At 39.0% G+C, this 23622-nt stretch overlaps 1 protein-coding gene across 1 annotated transcript; it reads left to right on the plus strand.

The window, feature by feature from the left end:
• Positions 1-1293: 1293 nt before the first annotated feature.
• On the plus strand, positions 1294-23029 carry ajap1 (adherens junctions associated protein 1). Its single transcript, XM_062426621.1, has 5 exons — positions 1294-1307; positions 2358-3115; positions 21232-21319; positions 21461-21703; positions 22957-23029. Exons 1-5 carry the CDS (start codon positions 1294-1296, stop codon positions 23027-23029), a joined length of 1176 nt encoding a protein of 391 aa, XP_062282605.1.
• Positions 23030-23622: the final 593 nt, after the last annotated feature.

Consider the following 23622-nt stretch of genomic DNA (forward strand, 5'->3'; position numbering starts at 1 on the left):
AAAAGGCGTTCTACAGCACTGAGGTCCTTCTCTTCCACTGCTGTGTTCAGGATACATTGTTTTGACATGTTTAGTTGAAAATGATGGTTGCATTAGTTTAACTCTTCATGTATTAAGTAGTCATTTTTATTTCTAATGAGAAAATTTGCACATTTTTCTCCAAAATTAGTATCCAACTTGATTTCAATGTCAGTGATCTATGGTCTTTACTCACAGGTCTAATTACACAGAATAATTTGACTATTTAAGATCACTGGAGTCCCGTCTTTTGCCTTCTTTGCCATCCACCCTCAGGCTGCACTTCCAGGCTCCTTTGACCTCTCATTTTGTAGCCATGTTCAAGCCCAGAAGTGCAAAAGAAAAAAAGAAAGAAAAAAATGAAGGTGCTTAACAAATACTCCCTGGAATCATTAGTGATTCCCGAGAATGCATTAATTTAGCCTGGAGAGTTCAAATTTGAGTTTGCTGACTGTGAAAGTGCCAGAATGTCAATCTGAGGTCAGGGCCAGAGCACTCACAAGACAAATTATTACCCATATTTTTAGCTGTCAATAGTACTCTGACCTTGTCACTGCTCTTTCATGACCACATCAGTCACCATTTATGGCTCAATTAAAATGCCATTCTGAATTATCTATCAGTTAGTGGTTTGCAGTTTCCCCCTCGCAACTTAAATGAAAGATGTGGTGAATAATAAAAGCACAATCCAGAATCACTCCTCATAGCCACAAAACAACTGACTGAATATCATATGAATGTTATGATTATTTACTCTAGAATTTAAATTTAACTGCATGTCAAAGATGCAAGAAAGCACAATTCAACACATTTCAATTGGTTATATATGTTATAACATATATATAATATGTAAAATTATATTTTGGAACTACTAACTACAAAAGTCAGTGCTGTGACAGTAACATACAAAATGAAATAATGGTATTGTGAACAGAAGAAAGCCATATGATGATTATCCATTCACCACAACTTGCTAATTGTCTTCTTTATGTCTTAGCAAATAAATTAACAATGGCCTTGTTACCCAGGGCAGCAGTGGTTCAGAGGAATAGTACAGTTTTGAAACAGCTGGCTTACAAGACACAGCCTATTTGAATGGTATATTAGATTCCAATTAACATTTACATAACCATGAAATAGGAAATATATGTAAAATCTATATCAGAGGTGTTGTGATCCATCAAATCACTATATGACCTTTCATCTGGCTGTGTGCAATCTCCACACCAGTCCATTTTGCTGAACATTTACACCATAAACATAAGACACGCTATAATGGGAATTTTCATGTGAGTAGAATCACTTATGACCAGACCACATTCTCCACAGTAGGCAAGTATCTTGTCAAATGTCACTACAGTACAGCTAAACAGTCGTTAGAGACTTGTAAAAACATAACATGGTGATTATATGATAGACAGATATCTTTGTACTGCCTCTGAGATTCGATGAACCCATTCACACTTTTCCATCTATCATCACCTTTGTGATGCCTCCAAAATGAGTCCTCTGTGTGAGCTTAAATTGGCCAAGGACAGCAGAGATGAAAGATAGCCCATAATGAGGTTTCTCCCTTAGGAATCAATGTGTAGCCTTGTCCCAGGGGCCACTGAAGGTTGTCTGTAAAATCAGCCTATGGCAGGGTCCTAGCCTCTACAGGCAGCCTATCTATCACCTTGCTGTCTCGTTGATGAACGGATTTGAGGTTTATCCAGTAACAAAGGACATTTTGGGACATACTTGGGTGACGAATAAATTAATACAATAGCCCTATGGGTGAAGATTTCCATGATATACTTGTCATGCTGTGTCTACTGCCAGCGTTGCGTGTTACCTCCCCGATCATTGCACTGCATAATCAAATTGCCCTTTGGGAATCAGATGACTTTGTGTCTGTGGGAGATAATGCAGAATATGATGATCAGCTAAACCAGGCCTGACCTTGTGTGTCAGTGTAATCATCCCCGGATTGATATGAATCTGTAACATCAAGGATAAGTCCTTACTGCTTTTGACAGCTGAGAGGAAAGAGTGCAAATCCATAATCTTTCACATGTTTTACGAATTTTACTTTGTGTCTGACCTCTATACTGTAATTCAAGAGTTTCTCTGTGAAGCAAATTATTATCTAAGCTTAATTGAGTAGAGTTTAAGAAGTTGTGGAGTAGAACATTGCCAAGATTGTAAACGCAGGGTGAATACAGATGTGAATCTTTACAATAGATCATTAAATTGAAGGTGGGGGGTGCAGGGAGCCTGATTTGTATGGTTTGGACATGTAGTGCACTGTGTCTGAATCTAAAATGGTTTCTCTCATTTACTCTCTCCTCTCTCTGCAGTCCGTCTGCCTCCCGGCCAGGCAGCTGTGTGGGAAATCGGGTGTGGATCCTGCTGGCCATGACCCACCTCACCCTGGACTTCTCTGTGTGCAGCCCCCTCAGTCAAGGTCTAGGGATCAAACTCACGCCTAAACCGGTGCCTCGCTCGCGGCCTCGCTTGCAGCCCATCTGGGAGACGACCAACAAGCTTCACTGGAGAACAGTGAGCCCTCTGGCCCGCCGCCTCCTCAACCCTATCCCTCCACCACAAGACAGTAGGGCAGGGATAGGGCAAAAAGTGAAGGATCAAAAGCATCGGAAGCCAGCACATAAAGGACAGGCAGCGTGTAAGGAGTGCCGCTTAAGATACTCTCAAATGGAGACAGGTGATCCTGTAATAGCAGAAGCGCCTGCAGCTTTATCCAGCGGGAGCAGAGGAGACACAGTGAGGTTGTTACTTAGAGCCAGGAGGCAGCTCAAATGGGACAGCTATGACAAGTCTCAGGAGGGCCGGACTACCACGGTGGCCGGATTTATCGACTGGGGACCCACAGGGACAGATAGCATAGATGATGATGGCAAACCAGACCCCAACATTACGCTGTCCACCAGGGTCTCAACTACCACAGTGGCAACAACCACTAGCACTACAACCAGGCTCTCCCAAAGGACGTTCACTGTGGTGACCACACCAGAGCCCAAGAGGCTAAGCACCTCCAAGGCCACTAACACCTTCGGGGAGACTGTCAAACCATCAAAGCCATATGGAGAGCCACCAGGTAAGACCTACAAAGCAGCTACATAGTCATCTAGTGTGAACATTATGATTAATATGAGTGAGTTAGGTAAAGAGATTATTGTTTTAGTTGCCTTCGTCATGTTTTTTTGTTTCAGTCACAGTTTTCAGACTCATAGGTCACCTCATGTCTTCCATACAAAACAGACTCAGCGCTGTGAGGGTGTTCTCTCAATGGCAGCATTGTCCAACTCTGTAACTTGAGATTTGTGCTGCAGGTCAGCATTTTTACAAAACAATGGCTCACTTGACCTTCAATTTAGACACATGAACAACTTCTGAAAGCAGTACTGAAAACAAATAAGACTCCATCACAGAAATGAACACCACTAATTTAGAGTGGTGTCTGGAGTGTATGGTATCTACTGTACATAAAAGGGATTATGCTCAACAAAGTTCATGCGTATTTGGCCTGTGATGTGATGAGGTATCGAAGGCTATGTTGACAAGATACTCATACCAAAAATTCAGTAATGGGCTTGAAAGCCAAGACAAGTATACCAATGGGTCCACAGAGTGATGTATATACATTCTGACAAGATCAAGACAAAAAAGGTTTTTTTCCACTTGATACCAAAAAAAAGCCATCAACTGAATGTTTGCCTTTTGTGGAGGCTGGACAAGCAAACTGAGTATGTAGTCCTGAAATTCTGAGAAGTGTGGATGAAACTTGAATGCTAAAAAAATATATAATTTTCAACTTGGGTCGCAATGGGGCAAAATTCTCAGGCACCACCACCATGGAGACCCAAGATTTGACTTGCAACTAGCATTACCTCCAGCTTGTAGTGCACACCAACACGCACAGTTGACATGTGTTCACATGTGGGAAGCTGGTGTGGGATTACATTCTAATTGTGGCACCATGTACTTTTACTGGACGGTGAAAAATCACTTGTATTAGACACCTCTGAAGAAGCTCCTTGCTGGCAGGTGAAAAGATGCATTTGGTAACATTTTGCATCATGAAAGTAGACTAACACTTAGCTGTCAATTTCCTGCCCATGTTAACAGGGTCAAGGAACACATAGTACAGGAAACTGATAAGATAAACATTTTCAATTCCAGTCATATCTTTTTTCTGTAATGATGGTGCAAGCCAAACTCTTTTCACGTCCCATCTGGAGTTCATTAGTAGTAATAATGATCTACTTGTCATTCATCTGACATTGCAGCTTGAGAAAATATGCTTCCACAGAGGAAGTCCTTGACCATACTGTAGCCCTTGTACTGTACATACTAGGCATATGTGAAGCTGGTCGGTCCCTCTGTGCTGCGGACACACAAACCTCCCAGCCAGGCATATTAGATTTACCATTTCATTAAGTCCATGAGGAGCGCTGCTATTTAAATGGACCATACAGGTAGTCATAAAACATAAGTCATGTTTAACAACTCATGAACAAGCACTATGCTAATTGAAGATTTCCCATTTAGTGCATTAATATAAATGTCATAAAATTAGGGAGTTAACAGTAAGGGTTGTTGAAAGTCCTTGGCCACTGTGTCAATTACAATGAAAAATGCCCTGAAGCACAGATGATGGTGAAAATGTATGCTGTGGAGGTCCCACTGGTAGAAAATAGCCTTCACTGAGAAAAAACTGCAAAAATATTATTCCAGCTCAATTATGAATTTAAGACAAATGTAGTAGACAATTCATTTATAAGTTGTGCCAGTGAGAGACTTCAGTGTTTATGATCATTTCACTCCAAACAGCGGAGTTATGCTGTTTGGAGAAATGTGATGGATATTTGTTTTTGTGGAGCTGTACACATGACTTTATCAACCATATACGTTTGGGTGAAAATGTGCTTCTACATACATTCATCAATATGAATGATTGGGATACAGCTTTACCATATCTCTTGTATTCAGATGATAACTAGAAAGAACACCAGTTACTGAAGTGGTTCCTCTGGGAAACTCGGATCTCATAGCTGATATTACTTTGAGCTCTGAGTACTCGCAATGTTAAAAAAAAAGAAAGAAAGGGAAACACTCAGTTCAGATGCCAGAACTAAAATGACTCCTGAAGTAGGTTTTAATGTTAGTAATATAAATATATATTGTGCTTTGTGACTGAAGAGTATGTAATGAATGTGACATGAAATGACAGTATGTAATTGTCTTGTCAGTATTGTTGTGATCTCTTCATTTTGTCTTGATTGGGAGGTGAGTGTGAGACCACCTGTGATTCAAAATGATGGCTTGATATTATATCCTGGAGGAAATCAGTCACCACTAACTGAAAGCTGGTGACAGGGGGAAAAAGAAAAAAAAAGTCTGTTTTTTTTCAACCAGCTGCACATTATTGTATCAATAAGCAGACTGTGTCTCATCAGAACAGATGAATAGTTTCACTTTTCAAAGCAAAGCCCAGGTGCTTAAACTGTGGTAGTAAAACTTTCCTTTTCTTTCACATCACATTAACCCATGTCTGCCTCATATTGGCCCCAAGGCAAGATATAATTACCACACAGACAGCACAGCACTGGATTGCTGATGAAATGAAACTATTACCGTAGAGGTGTTTTTTTAACTTTGTCTCGTCTCTTACTCTTATCTTTCCTGCTTTGTCTTTGAGGATGTTTATGGATACATTACATTCAATCTTAGTCTGATTAATGCAAACTTAGATTAGGAAAAATGCATAAAAGCACCTTTAAGTGTTTAACTTAATTGGAGAAAGATCATAATCTGAGCTCATATAACAATTTAACTCTTACAATTCTGCTTGTATCTTGTGATTTATTTATAGTATATATTCAATTCAGTTCAATTGTAAGAATCATTTGTCCCTCTTTGGGGAATTTAAGGGAAATGGTTTTACGAAGAACTGAAAATAGAGGACACATACACGTTGTACGAAGCTCATACATATTGCATAATATTAAGATACATATATGTTTTCCACATGTAGAGATCTGAAGGTTTTGTTTTACTCTACAAGGAGAAAGAATTCATAAATGTATGTATTTATTTGAAACCTTAAAGGATAAATCCAGTTAATTATAATTTATTTTTTGCAGTTTTAGCCTTCACTTCTATTAGTTAAGAAAATATCATGTACTCAACAGTTTAAATGGGGTCAAAGAGAAATTTCAGTTTTAACTATAGTGTTCACAAGACATCATAGTAGTATGTTAGCTCTTAAAAGAGTTGTATTTTCTTATTTAGATGTAAACATCCTTTTAGGAACATGATTTAGAGTTAAGTGGGTGTACAGTAAATTCTCGACATATGATAACTGTCTCTATCATCATAAAGTAAGGCTACAGTATTACCGCACATCCTACAGTATATCAGTGCTTAAAACAAAAGGCTGTTTTGACACTATTGAGAGACGTTTTTTGTGCTAGACCAACCAATACAAGTCTGGCTCACGTCCGAAAAGATTTAAACAGGCGTATCAACTGCAATTTAAGGCTAATTGTGAGTGTAGGAGTTAGACTGGTGCACATGCTCACAGTGTCATGATAATTTAGATGTATTACACAGAAAAATGCATAACTGGGGCAAAGACCGTCTATGCATTATAGATGTTTGCGTTTGTGCATGCGTAGACTATTAGTCCTGCATCTACAATATGTTGAGATATGAGGTATGTGGCATTTGGCACGCAGCTGTTTGGTGGCTATGTGGCTTTCTCTCCATTGTTGTGTCTTGTCATCCTCCAGGCAAACCCTCGATGTGCCAAGTTAACTGTGACAACTATCTCAGGTGAATGATGTAAGATGTACTGTACTTATTTTTATGGAAAGGCTCACATGTTTCAATGTTACCATTTTAATGCAAATGGGGAAGGGTGCAAAACATGTAACTCTATGCCCCCCCACCCCCACCCCCAGGTGATCCGTGCCCATTGTGACGAAAAAAATACTAATAGGGACACCTTAGGTTGCAATTTAATGCAACTTTACACATCTTAGCATGTTAACCATCTAACAGTTAAACCATGCTACATTGAACATTTTTTATGTCCTCGCTCCCCCATCCCTTCTGTCTCTCTCATCCAGCGTCTCCAATACAAACACCTCAGCTCAGAGTAGACAAACTCAGCCACCCTGACATAGCACTTGCAGCTAATTGTAATCTAAAAAGAGCTGATGTAGAGATGACAGTTAGTTCTTAACATGTCTGTATTAAATGTATAACTGACCTAGATTTACTATTATTTAATCATGGACTTAACATTTTTCAGGTCGACTGTAGAATCATTTTGTAATTTTGTAATGAAAACAAGTTAACAAAGCCTAAATTAATGTTAACTAAATTAGACATCATTAAAACAAATTCTTAATACAAAAACAAGCCTCTAAATTGTGGGGGGGGGGGGGGGGGGGGGGGGTCTAGTCACCTCTATTGTCCTGTGTTTACGTCACAATACAGACAAATAATATCTTACATAATCTTTTCATGTATGATGTCTTTTCAGTTAATAGGAAGTGCAAGTTCAAACTATTTTTAGGCTTTCGATTGTTGCTATGGTGGTTGCTATGGACGCTGCTATTGCGGAGTTGCACGTTGTTTGAATCATTTTGCATTATGTAGTTACCTGAGCTCTTATGTTGTTTACTCTCTTTATGTAACTGTTTGAGGATTTTCTGTCAATACGTTCGAAATATAGATTTTAGAGCGCCACAGGGATGAATGTTAGTTGAAATCCAGAAATGGAGGACCCGCTTGGAAATATTTTCCTCACTTTCACTGTGTAAAGGTTTTCTTTAAATGATACTTTTTAACATTTCTCTACACACTGCCATCAGCTTTAATTATCTCTCCTTTGATTCTGAAAAATCTCAGCCTTTATTTAGAATCAGTGATATATTGAGGTAGAGACCTCATTTGCAATATAGCCAAGCACAAACATAAACATCCCAGGCAAAAGAAACACATATAACATACTTACATAAGGATTATAGTAAAAAATAATACAACCAAATGAATGAAATACTAACATTTTTAAACCATAAGCAATTAAAACTTACAGCAAAGTGAGTTGGCTGAAAACAACAGCAGTTGGAAAATAAATACAAATTGAAATTGCCCTGAGGATATATTAGCTTCAGAATGTTCTTGCCATGGACATGTTATTCTGGGACTCTTTGCGTTATTTTATAATGGTACACATTTGTTACTTAGTCCTTTTTAGTCATTTGGCCCTGTCCTGCTCCCTGTGTCCTCCTTAGCCCATCAGCTCCCAGCCTGCCCTTGTACTGTGCCACCTGTCTCTTGTTGTTTCATTAGTTTGGTTTTTTATATTTAAGCCTTGATTTTCTGTTCAGCCTGTTTGGTCAGTTTCATAAAGTCTGTTCAGTTCTGTTCTGCTCAGCGCTACTTTTGGTTTTCTTAAGCATGTCCAAGGAAATAAACCTTTTTTTTTTTTGCAGTCCTGCAAGTTATTCCAGGTTGATCGTACGCAGTGCGAGAAACTGGATCCCACAAGTTCAGTAAAAACAACCAGCACCTGCGATATAATCCAATCAATTGAGCATGTACAGTAAGAGCCTGCACGAAAACACAACAATGAAGTGATATGAGGAGGTGAAAAGCCAGTTAGAGCTTTATAAATACATAAAACTCAGTGTTTATAACGCCTTACAGAGAATGGGGCCACCCAACCTTATCATACATCTCACAATAATGTCTAGTGTAATTATCACCAGTAATACATCTTAATGCAGAATGGTGAAAACTGTGCAAGGGCTTTAGAGTTAAAGTTGAAGCAGGCATGAAGTGTCTTCAATAGTGCAGAAGAAAATGTGTTTTTTAACCTGTAAAAGAAATCTTTTTTTTTCTTAATTTGTTTATATAAATACAGTTATATCTGTATAGCCAACATCAACATCATCTAGATGCAGTGTAATTACTAGTTTGCCTGTACTAGATATAATAGTAGATATATCTTTTTACAAACCTATTTATAACCCTACTTTGCAAACCCAAGAACTACAACTGTGGTTCTGATTTGTATCAAGCTGCATGGTGTGGTTCAAAGGAATTGTAGTTTAAAATATGTTTTATAATAGAGCTTTTTTCCTAGAATTGGAAGTTGTTAATACTGAATTTTAAAGTACATTGAAGAATGTATGGGGATGGTAAATACATTTGTGTTATCAGATTTTAAATATCGAATTGTTAAATGGGTGAAAATGTATTTTACCTTATTTTACCCATATATGACAACGCCCCCAGTTGTTGACCATACTCGCATGACAGCAGAGGTCAAGAGCTCTCTAGAACTGTTGGTCCCATGTGTGCAGTCCTTTTTATTGTTGTTGCTGAATTATAACCTTTCAAACATGCAGAAAGGTTGAGGTTCAAAGGTCAGTGTTTCAAAGCAGGAGCCATGTAGAATCTTCATACTGACATATGTTTCTCTCCAGGTCGAGACCTTTCCAACAATGTATTTGGTTTTCGTTTTTCTGCTTTCTTGTACACAAGCCATCCCAGGCGTAGTTTCAGTGAGCACTTTGAAGGGCCATAATATAAAATGAAGCTTTTTGTTTGTTTGGGTTTTTTAGTGGAAATGGTGACCAAAGGAAGGTCTTAGAGGAAGGCCTGAAATGTTTAGGGCTGAAAAGACCAACTCATTCTCATTCCTAGGTTGACATATACCAACACATGCTACCATTTACACAACCCCGGAGATTCTTTTGTATCTTTATTATTCTTGGTTTTTGGATTTTCTGTCATTTCTTGTCCATTCAATCAGAATCTGATTTATTAGCCAATGCAAGCATACAGAATGTGTCTTGGTGTTTGCTCTAAAAACACACAACACAAACGAATGAAAATAGACAAATGTAAGGTAATAATGATGAAATAAAGTAATATAAAAATGTAATTGACATTTTAAAAATCTTCTACAAAATGGAATACTAATGGTTTAAAAAGGGATATAAAACTAAATGTGCTATGGACAAAGAAAGGAAATGTATGAAATAATATGAAGTTGACAAGAGCTCAGATTAAATGTGACATGTGCATAAATAAATGATGTAACAGTGGAGGCTGAGTGCAATGCCCAATGTAAAGTTCAGTTTGATTAAATATATGAAACTGACAAGTGCAGGGATTAACTGAGGGATATGAAATAGAGTCCAGTTTGATAGCTGTCTTCTTCCCGCTTATATGGTCATGGTACAAGATTTGATGCGTGTGCACACATACACGCACAGTGCAAACGCATGTTGGAGTGCTTTATTGGATTATGTGGCTCAATATTCATCGAGGAAGACTCTGTTTTAAGAAAGATGATTTCATATCAAATATCTCAGACACACATTCTTGGAAATATGAAATTATATGAGCAACTTCTCATTTTACAATCACAGGATATAAAACACCTTTCTCGGTTGCAGCTGACTGGTGGTAATTTTAAAATGGAATAAAGCTCACTGATGGAAGACAACCCAAAACAGCCTAAAGCTCTAAGCCTAAAAACTGATAATAAAAAAACACTTTCTTAGAATTGATGCAGATATAATTCAAATGTGACCGCCTTAACATTAACCTATCATGCTGGTGAGTTATCCAGTCAGCTTTCTGTGTTGAAATGTTAATGGTATCCTTAAAAGACTTTGAGAAAAACACTACTACCGGGTTCACCAGTTAGCCAATCGCAAAGCTTCATATTCTGGATTTAAAATTCAATTAAACCTTGAAGCACACTAAAATCTACTTTTTTTTTTTTTATTTAAAGAACAGGCCACAATTTTAGAGCCATTATTGTGAAACTAATACGTTTTGCACTGTGGACCAACGTAGCTATTACACATTTTGATATGAGACAGAGTTGTTTATCATTGCTTGTCAGGCTCTTGGTAACAGCAAGATTACTGTATGTGCATTCACCCCTGCAATAAACAGGCTCCATGGACTAATTCACTATGACTCATGAATACTGTAGGCAACCAGCACAAATCTAAGCCATTAGTGTGCTTTGTGTCAGCCGTGTATGCCATGTGTGTATCATGGCCGTAATCATCTCATGCTGAGTGTGTGGGGGTGTGTGCACATCACTGTCAAACATGGATGCTTTTGTGTGAGTAGGGAGAAATTAAGGAAGGCAATGATTCCAAAATTCTTTTCTCACATAGAAGTATAGATGTAGTGAAAAGTGGTCTGAATCTTCTAGTTAGAGTGGTCGAATATAATTATTAATACACAAAGTGATGATGCATTTTTGACAGTGCAGTGTATAGCACCTGTTCCATCATTAAGACAGAAGAAACCAAGGACTGCAAGCTTCAGAGCACACTGGAAAAGTTGTCAAAGTTGCTTGCCTCCTAAAATGAAATGTCTCCTCACATTACTTCAGATGTTCTTGCTAAACAGTAAACACACACACACACACACACACACACACACACAAACACACACACACACACACACACACACACACACACACACACACGCACACACACACACACACACACACACACACACACCCTTTGGACCCACAGACAGAAACATCATCCACAGTCTCCTCATTAACTTATTTGTTTTTTCCAATATGAAGAACAATGCCTGGCCATGGGGTCATTTCATTCACAATTGGATCATTCAATTGATACCAGCTAGGGTCGAAATGACACAGAGAGAAATAACATGGGTGCTTTTCATTTTGTTAATTTATGCTGCCCTCTGTCCTCCCTTCTCCATCCTCCAGCTGTGACCCGGAAATCATTCTCCCTCTGCCACCATTGAAGATGTTCTGGTCACTAAAATGCACCTCAAAGGAGAGAAGAGAGAAGAGAGAAGAGAGAGGAGGAGCTTAGAGTGAGGGGCCACAGGTGTATCCTCCACAGGGGTGTTTTTACCCAACGGCAAAATCCCTTTGATTGAAAGTCTTTAGTGATTGGTCAGCTGACAGTAAACAGCTCAGCTCTAGCTGCTCTTCTAATATAGCAGATAAGAAAAACTACCTGCGGAAATAGGAAAGACAACACAAACAGCAGCTTTTCATATTTATACAGAAAAATAAAAATGACTCATTCATAAATCAATCACAAGCAGTCACACTTTTTTTTCCTTCTAATGCCAAAGCTTCTTTTCCTCTTTCCGTTTGAAGTACATCTCAACCTCTGCATGTCATTCTGAGCCTGAAAGGGACATCAGACTTTTACAAACTAAATAAGCAATATTTTATTAAAACATATTCTGCAGGCTACAGCTATTTTTATTGCTCCTTTTATATTGGCTCTGTTCTTCAATAATTAATGGATTTAAATTGTCTTTTTGTGTCTTCTTTTGCTATAGATGTTTAATCAAATGATTAAAACAATTGGGAGGAGTTATCAGTTTTCCTTCTAGCTATATGTAGAAATTATTAAGCAACAGTTTATTGTTCATTAATTTTAAGTTTAAACCTTAATGTTTAAACTGTTCATTATTTCTTCATATTTAACAGTTGGAGTACTGCGCGTCGTAGGTTGTTTCTATCCCCTCAAAATGATGCTGGAGTGAGCGAGAACGTCCTTGCATCTCTCACTCACATCTTCGTTGGAACTGAAATGTGAGGAGGAGTCATGTTAACCAAATGAAAAGCACCCCATGAAAGCTCATGTACTGTGTTGCACCTGTTGACCGTAGGCTATGTGTCTTAACTTGTAACTGTTGGCATCCATAGTGCAGGACAACAAAAGGAACAATTCATTCTGTTATTGCAGAAAGTCCAACGTTTAGACACTCTTTGTTTAGATTTTCCTTTTACGTTTTTTTAATGCACAGTTTTGCAATTATCTGTGTCATCTGTCAACACATGGGTCTCATGTCTTATGAGGCTGTAACTCTGTAACAATGAACTGAATCATCTAATTAATAACTGACATTTAATGTGCAGTTTCCTGACAGTGTACCAGCACTGAGCATCGTCAGCATTAGAATTTATCTGAGCACATCTCAGTCAGTTTGATTAAGAGTTTGTCTGGGTGCTGCAGGTCTAAAGGGATGGCTCCTGTTGCTCCTGCTCTCACAGCGCTCCGGCCATCATGCAGGAGGTGTGAGAGGAGGAGGAGGAGTTGGGTGCAGGGGTTTATAGATGCGGTGTCTCCAGATGCTCACTGATTGTTCCCGTTGATTGTGCTGCTAGTAACTGTGAGCCCCTTCTACTCCACGCAGATGGAGCTGTCAGCTCCATTATGGATATGAGATGATTAAAACTGCAGTCAGTAAAGCCACTACTGATAACGTGGGACTTGACAGAGTTCTGAGAGTCGCAAGGTTATATCTTAAAGGATTGCGTGAAGTAAGCTTACGGTACCATGTGTTCCTGGAAGACACAGTAGAGCCTTACAGATGTATCCTGTGGCCTCCTGAAACAGACAGATTTAGTGGATTATTTCAAATAAAATCCAGTGTAGGGTCAAACCGGTATTTAAAATAAATAGATCGATCTGGCAACAGTTCACATCACATTATCAAGTTTGTGAAGGGAGTGGAGGGTTAAATGAATGGAGTAAATAAATAAAGTCTACATTGACTGTAAAGCAAAGTGAGCACATGTAAAATGTATGTTAAGTGTCTCAGGAATCTATTTTTAAAGAAGCAAGCACAGTGCACATTGTAATGCAGCATTTTGACCCGTGGTGGACCTGTAGAGGCGTAAAATACAGCCTCTTCAACAGTGAGAGACACGCATAGAGACAGAGAGAAACCACTTTCCCCAACGGTTACCATGGCAATCTAATAAATTTGCCATTACTCTCTGTATCGACTCTCAATAAAGTCAGTAAAAATGAATCTCCTTTTCTCAAGCGTTAAATATGGACTTAAAAGCTGATGCCTGGTGACAGGAGTGCAGAGTCAAACCCCTTACCCTGATTTACAGAAAACTCAGCCAAGAGGAGATGAAGAGGCCAGACCGAACAGATGCTGTCTCACTTTCTGTGTCTCCTCTGCTCAGCTCTTTTTTCATGGCTTGACACATCTGCCTAAAGGAAGAGGACTGCAGATGTTGACTGAGACCTTATTTTGAATAGAGGAGATTATGTCAATCAGAAGGGACAGGGCAGAATTTTAATACGAGCCTTTTTTACTTCTGTTTTTTTTCATTTGATTTTATATTCTGAGAGATTTGCTGTTATGTTGAGAAATTACAGAACATTACTTGACAAGAAAGACTATATAGAGAGAACTATATATTATGCAGAAGAATTGGACACCAATCCAAATCATTGCAGGTGCATGTTTCCCAGCCTATTCACCTGCTAAACAATTCAGCCAAGCATTGTTTGATAAAAAATACCTCCTGTCACCAAAATGACAGTACACGGATTTCAGGATGGTTGATTGAAGCTGCCTTAGTAGCAACGCCATTATACAACGACCCGAAAATTGCAGCCATTTCCATTTGTCTGCTGTTAACAGGATGAGCGACTGCGAGTCCCCCACTGTTCCTAATACCAACAGGAACACAAGACAAGTGTATCCTTTGGTGCGGGATGCCATCATAGAAGTAATATACTCTGGCTACCTCTTTTTGGGCCTTTTTTTCCTTTTTCTTTTTTTTTGTTCTCAGCATTTGCCATTCAACCTGACTGCATTATTCAGCAATGCCTTTGACATTGAGAGAGAGAAGGCATGTAGAGTAATTGTTTCTGATCTATCCCTCTTCAACTTTCCTCTTCTATCCCTCTTTCTCTTTCTCTCTCTCTGCCCTGCTTTCTCTCTTCCTCTCTCTCAGCAGCATTCACCTCTTCAATAAGTGTTTTAGATTGCTCGGTGACTCAGTGGAAATCAGCCTAGATTGACACTTTGACACCAACGTTAATTGGCAATTCCATACTATCAGCAGGCCGCCTTTGAAGGAAATCTTTCCCCAACCTGTCCTGTTCAGGTGTCTGTTTGTGGGAATGGCGATCCTGGAAGGGCCATTAAGTGTATTAGCTTGTATTAGATATGCCTGTACAAATGTGCATTGTGGTGTGTGGGATTGAGGTGGCTCGACCTTTCCAAAAGGCAACTACATTTTACAAGTGAGGGGCCTTCCCTACATTTTCCTGGAGCTTTTAAGCCACCTCTGTGTGGGTGTAGGCACCATTAGCCATCAGTGGCTCTTTGCAATGCTTGAGAGGGCTTAGCACTACACGTTAATGATCTGTTAGGCAGGTCGCTGTCTGTCATGGTCAAATAGTATCTTAAGTGATACTGTTTCCAATGAGTCTATGTGCATAGGCAGGGTATAAGCAAACACATTACTGTTCTCCGTTCTCTTGATGTATATTTGAACAATATGACTTTTTTGACATTTTGACATATCAAGATCAAGATATACTTTATTTGTCTCAGTGGGGAAAAGGACATTTACACCAGAAAAGACACATGTAAATAAAATGAATGATGTCTAAACTCAATTTACCTGCTTCAGTTTCAGGGTCCTGTATTGCTCATGCTTGCTCACTGTCATACTATCATAGCTTAGTGAAGATTAGAGTCATTGTTGAAGTTATTAGTAAAACTATGTGCTTTTCCCACAATAAGTGTAATGTCGAGCATGAAAAAGACTTCTTGTCTATCAAACGTTACAAAACACGCTTTATATTATACATATTTAATGAAAAGGGAAATAAAAATCACATTATGGATTCATGGCGAGTATATACTGTATATATATATACAAAGGTTAACTGTTGGACATTGCATATAGTCATTTGATCCATTGTTAATATATAAAATAAAAATATTGATTAGTGCAGCTTGAAAGACATCCTGATCTGTTAACAAGTTAGATTTCATTTTAAGCTCACTTTAGGGAACAGCAAGTCTGTGGTTAATGTCAGTCTGTCACATACTCATCCAGCACAGTTATCTACTTGAGAGGGGCTTAGTTCAGGTCTGTGGCCAAGCTAAACACAGTAACTCATGTAAGGAAAGTTAAATACTCATTAACTTTTGCCTAAGTTCAGATATGATTAAGGATGTTGGGACCACATTTTAAATATTAATATAATGTTTTTGATGTGTAAGGTTTTTTTCCCCCTGTATTTTAAATTTGTAATGAATGTGTTAGAGCCGTGTTGTATTTCCAGCTGTCTGCTGTGTGTTGGTTACAAAGATAGTTTAAACTGTGCAGCTGTGTTGCTTTTAATAGTGCATTTTCCATTGCGTAAATTGCTTTGTGATATTGCATCTGTGAACGGTGCTATAAAAAAAATGCTACTGACTTACTGAGGCAAACATTTTATTACTAACGATTAGTGTATATCTTTAATACACACAGCCTGAAAAACAAGATAATGTGATGTGACAACAGTTAAAAAAAACACCATGAAAAAACACATATTGATGAGTTTTCAAAGGTTTTACAGAGCAGACATTACCTGCTAGGCACATTTATTGACCACACACTGTTTTTTTGTATCGAAGCTTGAAATCTTCTATTAAAACTAGGTAGCAAGTGGAGATTTCATTTAACCACCATGCTGTTCTTTGACATGTTCATCAAACTGTCACGGCAAAGAAGACGAAAAGTCTAATTTATTTCTCGCTGGAAGCTTTGATTGGGGCTCAAATCCTGCTGCCATAGAGGTCACAATCTATGTCCTCTCTTCTCCGTATCCCTCTCTGTCCCATCCTTTTTCTGTCCTTTTTTTCGCTATCTATCTTCTTCTCAGCCTCTCTTTGTTTGGCAGTGATTTGACCAAACAAAACCGACGCAAGGTGACTGCCAAAGGTGATTTTTCAACCTGACTGCCAGGACACAATGAGTTTTAGATAGGCAAGCCAAATTTCCTTCCCTCCAACTGGCAGTGCTGGATGAAAATAGAACTGGCCTCTGCACTCAGATGTGTCACCCATGTCATTATCTGCTCTATTATTCCTGCACCCTTAAGCATACTGCCCTGAAAATGAGGTTATAATGGACCTAATTTTGGTGTTTATGTTGCTGGACCTCATGTTCTTCCTTTCATTTGCATCATTAAAGACTGTATAAGGAATGTGTGAATATGTCTGTCTCCAAACTGCAGCCTGAAGTAAACGTAAATCTTTATGAGCTATTTAGGCTTTAAATACCCCTGAAAACATATAACATAGCATCAGTAAACTACACACAGTGTTGAGACAATTGGATTCTAATGACAGACTGACAGCGCTGCTAAACAGCATGTGTTGTGTTCACTGACATTACGTTCATCAATAGATTGTTACATGCACCACATCAGTTTGTACATTGAAATGGAACAAGTGAAATAGAGTAAAATACGGAGGAGTATTAATATGAGGCTAGCATAGGGCTCAATTTAATGCAGCTCCTTAATGTGATTTAATCAGTTGTGGTATTACAGGACAAAGTGCAGCTTTTGATTTAAAATCTCCTGCCTGCCCCCTTTCTCTCTGACATCAATGTAAAATGAAACAATTCTCAGTAGAGGCCTCCGCTATTGATCAAGGTCAGGGGCAAGCTCTATTATGCCTGAACTTCAACAGATGTTAATTTATAACTGAACACTTTACACCTCACAGCCTTGACGTCAGCCTTAGACAGGCAGAGGGGGAGATGGAGGGGAGGATGGAGAGTAGATATGAGAGGAAATGAGTTGCCAGATAAGTTAATGTGCCTTTGCCGTAGCAGGGCACTCTGATTGCGCTGGGAAGGTAAGGTTTCCCTTAGCCAGGTGGAGATATCATTAATCCTAGGTTGACCTGGCCTGCGTTTTTTTGCACGGCCCTGCCCGCAGAAGTTTATTATCCAAGAGGAGGCTGTCCGTGCAGCAGGCAGGCAGAGGAGAGGCCGTGTGCTTTTCCAAAATGACCGAGCAGCACTTCCTTTTGAGCTTTCCCGAAGACAAATTGGCTTGGATCAGCAGCTAGGCAGCTGGCTGATGGAGAGGTGAGATGTATAAGGCCCACGTTGGCATTTTCATCATCACGGCTTTTCTTTCTACTTTTTTTTCCTTTTTTCTCCCCCTCCTGCAGCATGTCACCTGCTGCAGTGTGTCATTGTGTCCTAGTCACTCTCATGCTCTATCACTCACCCACACACATACACGACACACTAACTGTGCAATAGGCATGCACTAATCCTCACTTTAGACATGTACCTCACAGTTTTGTTTGTGGATTACTGTCCTCTGGCTAAAGTGAGAGATCAGCACACGCGGGAGTCTTGAGAGTGTAAATAAAATAAAAAAAAGCTTTTGTTTTATTTAATCACACAGAACAAAGGGAGTAAGCACAGAACATTTGGTCCTCATTCATATCTGCAAGCTGGTTAAGATGCAGTGCATAAGCAAAAGGCTGCAATGCCTCATTTAGAATATACTCATAATTTCATGGCTCTGCACTGTCCAGACGGCTTAGCAAAACAATGCTATTAACCAGAATCCTCCAGGATTTAACATAAGTGTGTGATAATGTGTTATAGGATTTTGATTGCTCTGGTTTGACATGCACCAGTCCTGACAGGTGTTTGTTCTCCATTGACCATTTAATGTTTATAGAAGAACCAGTCTTTACGAGTTATTTTCTCTTCCAGTGTCCCTCCTGTCCTTTTGCTAGTACTATAATTGGGTTTTAATTTTGTCCAATAATTACATTTTTCTAAATGCGGACACACAGTCCAAGTAGATCTTAAAGTCCAGTGTATAATGCATATTAACAAAGCAGTGGGCATGCGCTTGGAGATGAGTCAGCTTCTGACATGTGAAGTCCTGGCTGAAGTTACTCCTTCCCACTGTCACATGTGTACTGTGGGTCAGATACTTAATTAGAGGCAGAGCATTGCATTGCAGCAGAAATACTGGAATTAATCAGTATTTTTAAATTTCCAGTGGATCAAATGATGTGTAATGTGAAAAATGTTGCTTTTAGTGATGGAGAATGATCACCACCTCTGCTATTCATCTGAGTTCTGCACGGGATTTAAGCCTCTTAGCCTCAATTTAAGTGATTGTTTTGGGTTTTTTGCCCATAAACTAGGCTCTCAGCAACCTCAGTTTCAGTCGCAGCAGGATGGTCATTTTAACAAAAAACTATAATAAAGCCACTGTATTCTACCTACCCAGCAACAAATGGCATGACAGACAATAATGACTGTAGCTGGAAAACATGGGGAGCATTTAGCAGCCAAAGAGTGTTTCCCTCAGGGGTTGGTGGGGACCAAAACAGAGCCAAAAGGAGAAAGGATATTAAATTGATTTCCATTGAGTGAACATGAGCATGACTACAAATGAATATTGTTATGGTGCCAAATGTGTAAATGCACAATTGTGCCACTTTTAAAGTGATAATATTTTTCAGTTTTTGCCCGCCACAGCTCCAAAGGGCCCCAAAAAAAAGTTTTGTGCAGCATGAAAACTTGTAACGGACTTAATTGTAAGGTCTTAAGAACTGTCAAAATGTCTGAAACTGTTTCTTAAAAGCTTCTTCTATATGCACTGTACATTTGACGATATCAAACAGCAACAGTCATGGAAATAAAGCAAACACTGTGACTGTGTAGTCTGATGGAGGGATGTGAGTGGTGCGAGCAGTGCTGTTGAATTTATTTTTTATGAACATTTATTTGCTGCAAGTTGCTCATGTTAAGTTTTCATACTGTTCTGATTGTCACATTGCTCTGTTCTAGTTTCAACTTGTTGATTAGCTGCTCAGTAACAAAATGTTTATTTTGGTATAAATAGTTAATAGTGTTGTAAACAGTGTCTTAATGCGTCTCTCTAAAAGCCCTCAAGAATAGTAATAGTAGTAGTATTAGTAGTAATTTGTGTATTTGGACTGTTTACAAGTTTATAGCTCATTTTCATCCGCAGTCCCTTCAGTATTTAAAATAGTAAATAGTACAAATCAGAAAACACAGGACACATAAAAAATACAAAGCTACACACAATAGCACATTACATACAATGCAGAGTCAGTGGTTACAGAGCTGAGAAGCTTTTAGCAGACTGTTTAATTTGGTTTTAAATGTGCTGATGGAACTAGAGCTCCTCATGTCATCAGGTAGGGCTTTCCTGAAATGGTTTGGTACAATCTTTTACAGAGGATATTCTGGGGGATCTAATATAATTTACTGAGCAAGTATACACAAAGTCACATAGTGGAGGAAGGGACAGACCTTGTAAAAATTTATAAACCAGGCACAAACTTGAAAATAATCTAAAGTTCTCAAAGCTCAGTATATTGTATTTCTCCAGTACTCTACAATGATGGAAAAGCATTGACCTTTTGTCTGAGAGAGTTTAGAGTTTTTTGAGTTAGTTTGTATAATGACTCAAGAGGTCTTAGGGCTCAGTGCCCCCATTCTGTAATACAATAAGGCATATGGGAAAGAATCATAGCGTGCATACATATCTTGGCTGCATCCAAATCATGAACAACACCTAATTTTTCACTCTAACAACCCAATTTTAATGCTTGTGTGTGTGTGTGTGTGTGTGTGTGTGTGTGTGTGTGTGTGTGTGTGTGTGTGTGTGTGTGTGTGTGTGTGTGTGTGTGTGTGTGTGTGTGTGTGTGTGTGTGTGTGTATCCTTATTAATCTACCCTGCATATAACATGCCTCCTGTTTCAAAGCTCTCAGACTACCTATCAAGATCACCTTTTGATCAAATATTGTTTTTGATATACCACATCAAATAATTTGCGCTCACTTAATGTTTAAATAAAAGCCTTGGGGCAAATCTACTATTTGGTTTAAATAATTGAAGCAGATCTTACCCTAGGATTTTTTATTTTTTTAATTGTCATAATAAAGTCAACTTCAGATGTATGAATTTGGGTTTATTTTCTTCTTTTAATGACATAAGAATAATTAGTTTTATACTTGAAGAAAACTTGGACTTGGACTTAGTTATCCATTACAGTTGGCTCTACTGTAATGGAATAATTCATATCACTCTTAAATTATGAATAGCAGTGGGTGACAGTGTCATCAATACTTACTGAAGAGCAAAAACGTTCTGGGTTGTCATCCTCTACTTCTCTCGTGAACTGCCCTTGAGACTTTGTATAGCGCTGTTGGTTTGTACATTACAGAAGAAAAAAGATAAGCGAAGTGCACGGCTCTCTGCTGCGAACAAAAAGGATGAAACCATTTTCTCCACAAATGACTGTAATTCTCTGCTCTTCTGTTTATTCCCATCTTTTTTGCAGGTTTGGCAGTTCACCAGATAATCACAATCACTGTGTCTCTCATTATGGTTATCGCAGCCTTGATCACAACACTCGTCCTTAAAAACTGGTAGGAAAGATTCCTTTACTTTTTCTTCCTAAACACAGCACACTGTAACACCTCACACTTTGTTAAAAATCCTTGTAACTGACCAAAGGTACAAGGTATGATTTTATGTTTGCTTTTTGTCTTTGGTGCGTGTTTTTGTAGCTGTGCACAGTCGGGAAATGGTCGCCACAATAGCCATCAGCGCAAGATCCACCAGCAGGAAGAAAGCTGCCAAAACCTGACAGACTTCACCCCAGCCCGGGTGCCTAGCAAGGTGGACATCTTCACTGCCTACAATGACAGCCTGCAGTGCTCACATGAGTGCGTTCGGACTGCCGTGCCCATCTACACTGATGAGATGATCCAGCAGACACCTGTCTACAAGACTGCTTACAACGGAAACAGGTACGCTGGCCCGGGACTGTTTATATCATGAAATGTGGAAGCACAGTGAAACAGGAGGAAATATATGTTCTAATAGTTTGCAATATGATTTCCTCTTTGTAACTGTCAGATGCTCAAATAGATGAGAAAGAACATGACTCTTTTTTTATCACTATAAACCTTTTATAAGCTTTTGTCAGAGGTTTATGTGAGAAAATCCATACATAAATTGTTTTTTGTAATGCTGTTGTCCGTCGCCTCATTCCCTGTCCATCTGCCTGACACCCTGAGTGCTGAACAGTGTGCCTCAGCACGCTCAAGCTGCACACAAAAATCTTGATGCACCAGAGATTTTTGTTGCGTAACGAGCGAGTTCATTGATGTGGGGCAACGGGACGTCAAGTCTTTACAGTGCCATTTTCTGTCTGCTTGATATTTCTGACAGCATCTCACATTGCAGACAGGTATAATACTTTGAAAACTGAACTCCAGTACCTTGTCTTGTAATGTAATATCAGCCAACTGCACACACCACATCCATGTTCACCAACCCAGCAAATCTGTGCTGCTTTAAAGCAAAGGACAGACAAATAATAACACTGGTAACAGTAACACTGGTGAGTCATTGGTGTGTTTGTATTTCACTCTGACTATAAATCATTACTCTATGTGGGTGAAGATGTGTCCCACTTGTGTATTGTGGTATTATACCTCCAACTATCATTATATGTATAATTTGACAATAGACTTGGTTAAAATTTTGACAGGGTTTACTGGATAACAGTAATAGTCATCTAAGCTGCTGAACAAGCAAATACCCGTGCAACATATTCATTCTGTTGGCAGTGAGGGAAGGATTGTTAATCTGGTATGAATAGTCCTGTGTAATGTCATTTTGTCTACATGTTTACTGCATCTCTCATGTTTATCAATAAGATTGCTAACATTGATATGATTTTTACACCCACTTTTCAGTATGTGATTACCTCAGTCTGTTATGGTCTAGTGTTGACTGTGTCACTAAAGGCTAACTATGGAGATTATTAGGTCCTGGAGGAGGTCTGCAGTCTATAGAAAAAATTGTTCATCCTCTTAGCAAACCTAATTAAGCACCTTTTCCATAGTGTCACATCAGAATCAATCCAGGTTAAGAGCTTTCTATTGACAGCCAACATAGTACTAATGGGATATAAGATGAATATGGAACCAGTCAAACTGCATCATATTCATGTCAGTGTAGTTGATGTTTGACCCTCTTGCACTTTAACCCACAGGCCCTCCCCCACTGAAAGACAGCTGATTCCTGTGGCCTTTGTGTCAGAGAAATGGTTCGAGATCTCTTGTTGACGAGCTGAAGGCCTTGTTCACTTCCTGTGAGTGGAAGAGACTTCATGAATTCAAGCTCTGGTAGGTACTGTTAAGCTTTGTCCCCTTGCAAATCATTGCCTGAGCCTTAGCCACCTATATCTCTGTGGTAATGCTGCCCCAATTTGGGAATAGAATGGAACTTGGCATGTTTATTTGTGACATCAATATTCTCCTCTCTGTATTCTGTACAGTCTTGTGTGGTACCATGGGTTTGTTAGTTGAGATAAGAGACTATTTGCGTATGCATCAGTATTAAGAAGTTATGTGCTCATAGTTAATGAGTTCATACCTCATATCTGAAACATTTTCATTAATATGTATGTTGCCAACCTCGTTCTTACACCGATAGCATATTATTTTGAACATTTCAAGAAGTGAAGGGGCACTTTCACTTGAATTGTGACATATTTTTTATCCATGGCTATATGCCAGAGTGGCCTGTATTTGAAATTCAAAGCGTGAAAGTTAAACACATGCTCTGGCCCCACAGTGTTGCTGGAAGCCCGGAGGGAGGTGTAACGTCTGCTATTGACCCAGATTTTAAAAGGAATAGATTGCCTGCAGGTAGTGTA

Source organism: Scomber scombrus, chromosome 10 (genome assembly GCF_963691925.1).
Source record: "Scomber scombrus chromosome 10, fScoSco1.1, whole genome shotgun sequence".
Taxonomy (NCBI): Eukaryota; Metazoa; Chordata; class Actinopteri; order Scombriformes; family Scombridae; genus Scomber; species Scomber scombrus.

Excerpts from the sequence above, each read along its gene's own strand:
- ajap1 (XM_062426621.1), top strand. Across the intron at positions 21,320-21,460 it reads ACACTCGTCCTTAAAAACTG|CTGTGCACAGTCGGGAAATG; the intron begins GTAGGAAAGATT and ends GTGTTTTTGTAG. Across the intron at positions 21,704-22,956 it reads ACTGCTTACAACGGAAACAG|GCCCTCCCCCACTGAAAGAC; the intron begins GTACGCTGGCCC and ends TTTAACCCACAG.